This window comes from Anguilla anguilla, chromosome 1, assembly GCF_013347855.1.
Source record: "Anguilla anguilla isolate fAngAng1 chromosome 1, fAngAng1.pri, whole genome shotgun sequence".
Classification (NCBI taxonomy): Eukaryota; Metazoa; Chordata; class Actinopteri; order Anguilliformes; family Anguillidae; genus Anguilla; species Anguilla anguilla.
Window position 1 is genome coordinate 50,233,769 of NC_049201.1, and position 11,587 is coordinate 50,245,355.

An 11,587-nucleotide genomic window follows, 5' to 3' on the forward strand; every position below is an offset into this window, starting at 1 on the left:
CCTGTCAAAAATTTTACTCTATGCCGTATGAGGAAGCTAGACCTGCCACTATTACCAATAGTATTAGGGCAACTTATCATTTTTTTCAGCAATAGTGCTGTGAGTTCCGCGCACTCATCGATCTGCTGCACTCTAGGGACAGTTATATGAATTACAAGTAAAATTGAATGGGTTGGAAGGAGCGGGGCCGCAAGTCTTCGAAACAGCATGGTTGTTATTGTATCGTAAGTTATATGTATATATATATATATATATGGTATGTGCACAATCAGGCTACCAAAATTGTGACGTAGCCCGGTTCGCCGCTCTTTCTGTCACGGAAGAAACTGATCTTTTTAAATTGGCACTATAATCACACTATTGACACTATAATCATTTAGAGCTGTCTGTTCCATCTTTAGAGATTATTTGAGATTAGAGTTTTTCCTGTTCCTAAAATGGATCAGAAAGGTCAGTTTTCCTCCAACTGAGTATTTGATTATGCTATGTCACTGAGAACTAGGTTATCATATGCTGAAGTGTGAATGAAATAATTAAAAGCATATATTTCAGGCAAGGTGATATTTGTTTGACACTTGTCCGATGAAAAAAACAAGTGCCAGCATAGCCTTTGGCTATACCAAAGGCTATACTGGTGCTCCACTGAAGGCCTGTAATATTCTTGTGAAAGAAGTTGCAAGCTAGATTGATAAGTTGTTGTTCATAAGTTTTTTAATGACATTGTTAAAACAATAGCAACTTATTTTTTAATTAATGTATATTTATGATTTTATTATTTGATTTAAAGGGGACCTTACTTATCAAAGTTAGATAGCTAGCTAGCCAGTCTTGGCTAAAGATGTATGAAATTGTGAAATTTCATACATCAATTGTAATGGGTAGCATGCATACATGCCCCAAGTTTAACATTTAGGTACTAAACTACAGAACTGCAGTGTACAGAAACACAAATAATGAATAGTAAATATATAATTCTAAAAAATATAGCAGGTTTTTTTTTAAACACAGAATCAGAGTTCCAATCATTCAGAGCTTAAATCTATTTGGAGCTTAAAAGAGCCCCATCCTACACTTCCACGGTAAGCCACAAGATGGAGGCATCACCCTTTGTGCTTGTCCTTGGTAATTCACGTCTACATGCAAATAACGATTGACATACAACAATGAGCAGCAGAATTCTCCAAACAGATTAGAAGAGACGAAACCTTAACAACACCAGAGCAAAGTTCCATAGTACCATTTCAAAGTCAAGAACAAAATCAGCTACGTATTCCATGTGCCATTCGTGTGTGTGTGTGTGTGTGCAAACGATAACTAAAAAATGACTGCCATTAAAAAAACTAAATTTGGTCTGTTAACACTTGGAGAGGCAAATGTTTGGATGTATTAAATGTTTGCATGTATTTAAGCCCATGCTGATGTACTCCAAATGCAAAATGGATTATTTAGGAATACACAAACCATAACAATAAGGCAAACTTTTGTTAAATTTATTTAAAATGTATAAAACTAATGCTGTACAGGCATGAAGTTAATATGCAGAAATACCACACACAAGTGAACAGAAATACAAAATCAAAAACATGTTTAAAACAGATTTAATCTAAAGTGATTGTGGTGTAAGGTCTGCATCTCGATGCATTGGTTCCTCTCACATCCATAATTTAATAAAATGCAAAAATCAGCCACTGTAAACATGAGAAAGAACTAAAAGATCTTTGTACATAAAATTTACAGTCTCCTCAGGTTGCGTCTGCTTTGAGTGCTCCCAGCCAGTACATCCTTCCTGCCATAGCACCTGACAGACCGGCCGCCACAGTCTCTGGAGCCGTGGTAGGCGCGCAGGCATCCGGTGCAGAACTGAAAGGCGCAGTCTCCCCAGCTGCACACGCCTTCTCTCTTAACGGAGCGGCACCTGGCAGGGTGCCGGCACCTCGGGCAAGGCCGAAGACACTCGTCACTAAAGAGGGTTTTGGCTACCTGGAAGACACGGTTGGAGAATTGGGGAAAAGAAAACTGTCCCACTTTTGTTTTGCAATGTTGCAAAATGCTTGGTGTTATACAGTGTACAGACAAACAAGCAAGCTGACGTTGACCACATTGCAGGAATCAGGTACATGTACAATATTTACAGGATGGAATAATTGCAGTAAATGTTAATAGCAGTTTCTTTGTCATAGACAAGGGCTTTAGATTATGCATTATTTTAAAATACACGTCCAGTTAGATAGCTCAAATTTATGTGAACAGGCATTTTCATTTCCTCATATTATGTTTCAATAAGATTTTTATAACTATAGACAATTGAACACAAAAGTGAAAAAAAAAGTATCATAATATAGTGTATCAAAAAAAAAATTATTTTGTGTGTAATGCCACTATAACATCACCCCAAAACAGGAAATCAAAAATGACCACACTGCAACGAACCACATATAATTTGGGCCCAGGATACTGTCAACGCCATGCAGAACTCACCTGGAGGAACTCCTCCTGTTTACTGGCTGAGGGTTTAACATGATGCTTGACTATGGTAAAACTGCCATTTCCTGCCAATGGGGTGTGATGCTGAGGAGTCTTGGCCTGGGCTTGGACAGACATGAGAGGAGACCTGCAAGGGCGATTCAACCTTGTCTCTGCATCAGGGACATGGAGCGTAGTGCCCTGCTTTATCCACAAGAGGAAGATAAAAGTCAATAAAACATATGAGTAGGCCTGCAGTACATTGCTAAGCCCTGCCAAGGAGTAACTTGGCAGGATGGTACACCTGCCATTCCAGTACAACTTTTATATAGAGGAATCCCCCTTCAGATGATGGGTGATTTTGAAGCCACCTCAGCTCACTGTAAAAGCGCTTGCCAGTTATTTCAAATTTGCCATTATTTTATTTTTGGAAAGGCAATACTATTCTTAACATTCATTACAAAAATAATGTATTGCCAAAAATGGATACTTAAACGCTTCACTTATTGCCTAAAGAGAGTTGGCTGCATGGTTGTGGTTGATTTCAACGAAGTCAATTCAGGAAATTAACTGAATTTCAGTTGATGAACTGAAAAATGCCCCTGGCATAAAGATTTTTCAGTTGATTAACTGAATTTAAATTCCATTCCTGAAAATAATTGAAAGGGAGATAAACCCAGCCCCAACAGCAACTTATGGGCAACTACATGCTCTACCATCCCTCAGTCCAGTAAGGGAAGTTTGGTGGCCTCAACCAGCACTGTGGGTGAATGTCACAGATCGTGCCCATTGCACAAATTTACCCACAAAACAATATTTATTTTATTTTGCCCACCTCAAGTGTCATTTGCTGCATTCTGAAGAATGATCTTCGCCTTTGAGATGCCATTTTGTCTTGTACAACAATTTCACCCCAGACATCTGACACCTGGCCAAATCTTTCAATAAAGGAAAAAGTAATACAGTAAGTAGGTGTTTGATTGGATGATTCATTAAAAAAAAATTTTTTTTTACATTTGAATATTCACAAATGATACTAAAACAAACTCCAAGTGGAATTAATGTTTTTCTTACATTTTCGTAAGAATCATCATACTCACCTACATATATCTTCACAAGACAGCAGATTTAGTATCGTTGTAAAAACGTGTCTCAGGTTTCTCTTCTTCACCTCTGACAGGATGTCCAGCCTTTCCTGTCCCATTTTCCTCCCAATGACCTCCACTAAAGGCACGACCCGGGTGTCCTCTGATGACTTCCGGAGCTCCTCCAGGTCCTTTGGCCCAGCCAACATGGCACTCAGCCGGCACGTGGCACGCGCCACCTGCAGCGTCCGCACTACAGACTGGTCTGCACATGTGCTGCTCTCGGGTGCAGTGTTCTCAAGGAAGAGTTCATTACGTTTCTCTCTGATACAGGCTTTTTGTATAAAAAGCTGGGGTTTGAGGTGGCCAGGGGCAGATTCGTTTTCTGAGATGGCCTCTTCATCTCGAAGCCTGGAGGGTCTGCGCTCAAGTCTGGACCTCCCATTTGATTCGGTCTGGTTAAGAGTCTCCTTGCCCCTGGAAGCGGAGTGCAACAACAGTTCCTGAAACGAACCATCAAGTCCCACATAGGAATTCTGCATGTCTTCTATCTCCAAAGTTCCAAAGCCGCTGTCCTCCCAGGATAATGTGTCCAGACTGGAAATTTGAACACATGGGGATGTGCCCAACATTCTCGAATCAGCAAGGCTTGTGTCAAGGTTATTTACTGGAGTTTGAAAGTTTCCCTCTGTAGACTGTGTGACCATAGATTGACAAGGAGTCCCAAGCAGCTCTGATTGCAAAGGGCAAGGGATGATGTGTTCCCTCATTCCTACATTTGTTTTACAAAGCTCTGAGACCCTGTTTCTAAAACCGGAGCTGGGTATATCCACAACTTCATGTTTTCCATCTTGAAGAGGAGAGATTTTTACTTTGGGGAACATAAGACACTTTTTCCTGTATAACAAAATCAGCTCATCAGCTTTTAAAGTACTGGTAGCCAAAGTTTCTGATTTCATGGTGTCTGGAGAATCAAACCTTCCACAAGTAAAATCATCTCCAATTGTAGAAACTCCGGAGAATATGACGTGGCTCCTATCTAGGGTTTTTATTTTACCTGTGTTGTCATTAATTGCAGCTTTAGATAGGAGGCGCCTTCGAAAGGAAGCATCCTTTTTACACATGTTAGGAGTCTCGAATACGCTCGAGATCGATGCGTTATTTGTATTGAGGTCTTTTTTAAAACCAATGACAATATTTTTCGGTCGAGTATTTTTTGGCGTGTTGAACAACAAATTAGACGCGCAGTTTTGTATAAGGACATTTGGTGTTTCGGATAAGCAGTCCAAAGGAAAAGGCTCCAGTATGCCATATATTGCACCGATGGTCTTTGCCTGCTTTGAAAACCTCTGCATTCCTATGTATCCACTGTCAGGACAGGACGTACAGTTCTGGTCTTCCAAGCTCTGAAGTACATCATCATGACTGATGCAGCACTCCATCTCTTGTTGAAAGAAGTATTTTAATTTGTAGAGATTTAGGATCTGTAAAGAACTGAGGGGAAATTCAGAAGTTTTATTTTTTTACAATTTTGCAATACTTATTAAAACAGGCGAACAAGTGTAACCTACCATAACAGATAGGCTAAGTATTTCAATTCAATGTAAAATATTACAACAGCGTTCAAAGCCTGGGTCGTACAATTTTCAAGTAGGCTAAGTAGTCATATGTGTCTGAGGTGCTTTTATTCTGCCATTTTCGGTACTGTTCGTTTTTAGTTTTTTTTTTTTTTTTTTTAATTACTGGAGGTGGCAAGTTAACTGCGTGGATTTGCCACGAATGGATAGCTTGTAGGGATATTAATCGCTAGCTAGTTAACGTTTGCTGGCTGTGATACATTCTAGTATTTATAACGTAGTTTTTATCTAGCTAAATAATACTTAGCCTAAAATCTAAAGTTAGGCAACATAACTACCATTCTTAACATTAGTCTAGCTACTTACGTGCATTAATTCTCTGGTGGAACTTTTCAGCTCCAGCTCGTTAGCTAGACTTGCACCAAATCAACTAGATACAACCTCAAGAATACAACTAGTGGGACTGATTTTACATCTTGAAGGGGATGCTTTTCTATCCTTATCCAGCGCTAACCACCGTACAATGGCTACCTTCTATCTGGCTGTCATTGCTTTCACTCACTCTTAACAGTTATGTCATTGCTATGGTTATTGTTGAGGCGCGCGAGTTGCTTTACTTCGTTCCCTCGCATTCATTTGAATTTTGCGCCTGTGAAATCTCCAATGCCTCTCATTCGCCCGCACAAACTGAAACACTAACCGCCAAACCTGGATAGTGTGAAGCCAACGGAGACGTTTATAGAGTTCTTGTCAGTAAAGCCATTTGTTTGTGTGATATAAAATTAATTCTGGTGAAGGAACTAGCTAAATTAGTTAAATTAATTGCGGATGCTTGATAATTAGATAAACAACTTCGCTTCTAGCTGATAGGCTACTAAAGATGTATAAAAACACTGATACCTCACCGCTGCGTTAAATGCATATAGGTTAAATGTCATTCAGTTTGCAACTGATTGTTAAAACGATGTCTGATGTCATCACCCCATGCGTTAGTTAACGTTGGCAGCCACCTTAAAAATCGCTACCTGTGATTTTAGCATGGTCTTGTTTTGTAAAGCTCCGTTCCAATGACATTGACATGACCATAGGTGTAGGTTCCATTCCAACTTCGGGGCAGAATGCACTTGTTGATAATATGATAGATCCTTCATGTGCTGAATCGGGCTGTTGAAAATGTTCTGTGTTCGTGCCAGAAAGGATTCTTGGTGGTTTATAACTTTATAATTTAACTTAATAGCTTATTAGGCTGTTTTAGAAATATGGAGATGACTGTCACTTACCTGGGTGAGCCCACCCTTTTAATGGAGACAAAGTTTTCCAGGGTATGCTGGCCACTCACCCGGCTGAAGTAGTGACATCATTTTTATTGTTGCTTCTCTGTTTTAAAACTTAAATTATGTATTCAGAAGGAGTTCAGTAAGCCGAATTCTAAAGCACCCCCAATATTTTCACACTATCTAGTAGCCTAAAGGCAGATAAGTTTATACAAGATATTGGATCAACTTCCTCTTCAAAATTGATCAGTCAGCATGTCATAACGAACTGCAAAGACATAGGTAATATGCTGTAAATATAGATATTTATCTTGTCCAGAGATTTGAGACTTTTGCATATAGAAATGTCTTTTTTAGGCTAATCATTTTGGCATTCTAATAAAAAGTAGAAATTTTTGATGGAAATTAAAGTATGCTATTAATTATATTAATAATTTGTTAAAGCACTGTTCTAGTACGTGGATTTGTTCTGCAGTCTAGCGTCGTATCCCGACCAGGTTAGGACTGACGGCTGGCAGCTGTTCAGGGCGATGCACAGTTGGCTCCAGTTTCCCAGGGAAGGGAGGGTTTCAGGTGGCTGGGATGACGGCACCCATCTTGTTGATCAGGCACCGACAAGTCTGTCTGTAACGCTGCACATGAAACATCCTACTGTGACTCATCTGTGCAAACCTGATTTGTGATCTGTGGTGTGATGAGTAGACCCAGCAGTTTGTTTCTACCATGTGACCTGAAGGGATTTAAATTTGTATTTCAATGGTTATCCTCAAAGGGTCCCTGTAGGTACTCCACACAGTCAAGTGACTAATCATACAATTGAGTTTCTAATTGAGATGTTTAAAAAAAAAAAAAAAAAAAAAACATTTAGTTGATCTAATATGGGGAGAGTCAGTAAGGAAAGTGAACATGGATAGAAGATTAAATGCTACAAAAAGCATGTATTTGAGCCACCAGTCCTCACTCCTGGTCCTGGGGAACCACAGGGTCTGCTGGCTTTCATTGTTACTCAGCACTTGAGTAGCACAGCAAGTGATCAGTTAAAGTGGTTGATTACATTGTTTACTCAGATCACTTGGTTTTCTGGGTCTGAATTGGTCGCTGATCTTAAGCAAAGAATGAAAACCAGCAGACTCTGGCTTTCCAGGACCTAGATTGAGAATCACTGCAGTAAAAAGACAAATGCATCCATATAAAGCAGGGGTGTCCAATCTGATCTGAAAAGGGCTGGTTTTTGTTTTAGCCAAGCATTAAGACTCCTGATTCTACAGGGGGCGACATAGCTGAGGAGGTAAGCGCGGTTGCCTGGCAGTCAGAGGGTTGCTGGTTCGATCCCCCGCCCTGGGCGTATCAAAGTGGCCCTGAGCAAGATACCTAACCCCTAATTGCTCCCAATGAGCTGATTGGTACCTTGCATGGCAGCCTCAACCATTGTAAAGTGCTATATAAATGCTGTCCATTAAAAAAAAAAATCTTTTTTTTACTTAAAGTCTTGTTTGAAGACCATGATTAGTTAATTAGACTGGGCATTTCACACTGCTTCTAGCAAATCCTATCATGCCCCTGTACAACATTTAAACGCATGGTGGTGCAGTGGGTAGCACTGTCGCCTCACAGCATGAAGGTCTTGGATTTGAATCTCGGCTTGGGGCCTTTCTGTGTGGAGTTTGCATGTTCTCCCCGTGTCCATGTGGGTTTCCTCCCACAGTCCAAAGATATGCAGGTAGGCTAATTGAAGACTCCAATTGCACATAGGCGTGAGTGTGTGAGTGAATGGTGTGTGTGCCCTGTGATAGATTGGCGGTCTGTCCAGGGTGTACTCCTGCCTCTCGCCCAATGCACGCGGGGATAGGCTCCAGCACCCCCCGCCACCCTGCTCAGAATAAGCGAGTATAGATAATGGATGGATGGATGTCCACAGTAGCGCTTGTAAACATTGCTGTCAATTATCATCGCTGCTTAATTAGTGGCAATTACTTTATCAACTTAGATTATTGAGGTGGTGCAAATGGGATAATTGTTTGAAAAGGGCCTTGACAAAGAGGCTGTCCCTGCCTCTAGGACTGAAGTACCATGTGAGAAAACGAGACAAACTGCTGTCATTCACATGCTGCAGTATTCAAAGTTGCATAAATGCTTATTGTGAATGTTGGAACAGTACTCATAACATCCATCTTCAGATGAGGTGTGTAGGCTACTGCACTGCTGGTTACATTGCCTGTCACCGTCGCAACAGCTAAGTGCTCATTTTCTAAATTAAGTTACAAGCACTTACAATGGCTTGTTAGTTCTTTGATTTATTTTGTTGTCTGCTCACAGTAATGCTGAAATTGAAACTGATGCAAGAAGTGTGCTCATTACATTTGAAAAGGAAGTCCAGCTGATATTTCAAAATGCCCACCCTGTCAATGCATTCTAGAACTGCCACTGGCTTTCAGTATATTCTTTTCTAGGCTTTTGATTACCTTTGTCATTTGTCAAGATAAGGACCAGAGTTGTGTCAATGAAAGTAAAGGAAGCCATTATGAGGCTGATAAATAAGGAAAAAACAGTCAGAGACATAGGCCAAATACTGGACATACCAGAAGTAACTATTTGGAACATCTTTAAGAAGAATCAGAGCACTGGTGAGCTCAGCAATCACAGGGGGCCTGGTAGGCCAAGGAAGACCTCCACAGTTCATAACCAACAAACTGACTGTAATGAAGAAAAACTCCAAACACCTGTCAGACAGATCAGAAACACTCTTCTGGAGGCAGACATGGATGTCAGTGACAACTGTCTGCAGAAAACTTAATGAACAGAACTACAGAGGCTACACCGCAAAATGCAAACCACCCGTTAGCTGTAAGAACAGGATGGCCAACTTACAATTTGCAAAAAAGTACGTAAAAGAGCCTGCAGAGTTCTGGAAAAGGTTCTGCAGAGTTTATGGACAGATAAGACCAAGATTCTCATGTATTGGAGTGATGGCAAGAGCAAAGTATAGAGGTTTATAGGTTCAAAGCACCCCCCCTCATCTGTGAAACATGGTGGTAGGGGTGTTCTCTTTTGGGCATGTATAGGTGCTACATGTAATGACTCGCTTGTCTTTACTGATGATGTAACTGCTGCAAGCAGCAGCAGAATGAATCTGGCAGGTGTTTCGAGGCTTTTCTTCATTATGGTAATGAGTTTTTGGTCATCTATAAAAATGTAATGAAAGCTGAGAATCTGCACTTTAACCTATGACTTGTTTGATTACTAATCAAAAAGTACAGAATACAGAGCTAAATCAGAAAAAAATATAACTTTATCCTAAACATTATGGCACTCACTACACAATGCACACGTGCATGCACGTGTGCACACACACTCACACGCACACACAATTGGGCATTCTAAATAGGGGAGAAAGACTACACTATTTACTGATCACAGACAGGAACAGGGAGTAATTAATCAACCGTAATATAATGATGGAAAGAAAAGATAAGTACCACTAAAATAGGAATAACAAAACTGAACAAAGCTAAATTACATGGGAACAAAAACAATGTAGCGAAGCACATAAAATAACTGATTTTTATAAATCAAGCTGCCTGAGAAACTTGTACGAACTTGTGCAGTTTAAGCTTCAGCACATGCATATTCAGCCAGGAAAAACATTTTTCCAAACTGGAATAATACTGTCAAGAACTGGGAATTGTTTTAAAGTAAACACTGATTTTTCTGCTAACCCATTAAGTTTTTCTTCACAGGCTGACATTAGTCATCACTGAGCTTGAACATTTTTTTCCTCTGCAAGGCTGTAATTTCTCATCCTCACATCTCCTGCTGGCCTCCCACAATGGGTGGAAAAACTTATCTATGCTCAAAAGTATTGGCAGCATCCTGAGCACTTTCAAATCTGGGGTCTGTCTTTCAGCACCAGAACTGTTCTCAGCACCAGGACATTGTCACATGATTGGGAATTTCAGCTTAGACATCCCTACTGGTTCTGGCATTTGGATCCTCTTGGGTTTGTATTCAGGATTCTCTGTCTGGTTCTGGACATTTCTCTTTTTCTGCCAGGACCGCTCGCTTTGGGTTTTGGAATGCAGATATTTTTAAGCTTATGCAAGGGCCTATTCCTTGCTTGAGAGAGACAGCATGTGATCCTTACAGTGTATTACAGAACATAAACTCCAACCTCCTTGCTTTTGAACCTTGCTTGTTTTTCTCATGTTCACATGACAGTTTCTAAGCAGGTCACTTCCACTTTTTTAAACGGACCACCTGACCAATGATGAAGTCATCATTTTCCTCATCCCAGTCCTCCAACTGGGAAGGCATTTACCAAGCATTCAAAATTAGGACAAAAGAACATTTTTTTGAACATAAAAGTTGATGTAGTATATCCTAAACAACCTGTACTTTACAAAGTGGTAATTAGTCATAAGAATCACCAGTTCTGGCTAGTCTGGGCAGTAATAACAGACTTTATAGGAAGCAGATTTACTCTATTTAAAAGTATTCTATCACAGTTCATTTTGCAGCATAGAGGCATTTACATTGCCCATCCCTATGAGAGAATTGGCTGACTAATCACTTGCTGGTAATTCTTTGTTTTTTTGGTTTTTCCTAAATTACATTGTGGGTGTTTCCAAGTTTGGGACTGCTTTCCAGATCTACAGTACAATGTAAAAAGAGAGCAATCTCTCAACCCCTCATTCTTACATGGCAGTGCTGCTTGTTGTGCAGATTTTTGAGAATGTCTTCAGTGAACTGATTCATTTAGCCTTCATCATATTGTGTGAATTTATTCCTGCCAGAACTTGGCTGTCCATTTTAGCACTTCAGCCATATTCTTGCTGTTTAATTATGAAACACATTTTTTAATGAAACATTTACTAGTTTGTACTTAAAAATACATACTTACAGTATGTTAGATTTGAAAACAATAGCCTCACTTTAAGTGACAGTAAATGGCAGTAACAATCCTATAACACTAGATGGAGAACCCTGCAAACACAATATCTGCCTATAGTCTTGATAACAAATTAAATTGGGGCTAATCCTTGTGCTAATATGTCTGCTACTACAACTATAATAATAATAATAATAATGCACTATTTAGGTTCATAAAAGAGGGTTTATGGGGAAATTACGAAGCATTACAGTTGTGGACAGACTGACAGGATGTAGGTGATTGATGTACTGAGAGATATAC

The 11,587-nt window shown here is 39.9% G+C and overlaps 1 protein-coding gene across 1 annotated transcript; it reads right to left on the bottom strand.

The window, feature by feature from the left end:
• Nucleotides 1-902: 902 nt before the first annotated feature.
• On the bottom strand, nucleotides 903-4,222 carry fbxo43 (F-box protein 43). Its single transcript, XM_035390900.1, has 4 exons — nucleotides 3,564-4,222; nucleotides 3,299-3,401; nucleotides 2,479-2,667; nucleotides 903-1,980 (listed from the first exon to the last, which is right to left on the bottom strand). Exons 1-4 carry the CDS (start codon nucleotides 4,178-4,180, stop codon nucleotides 1,732-1,734), a joined length of 1,158 nt encoding a protein of 385 aa, XP_035246791.1. The 5' UTR covers nucleotides 4,181-4,222; the 3' UTR covers nucleotides 903-1,731.
• Nucleotides 4,223-11,587: the final 7,365 nt, after the last annotated feature.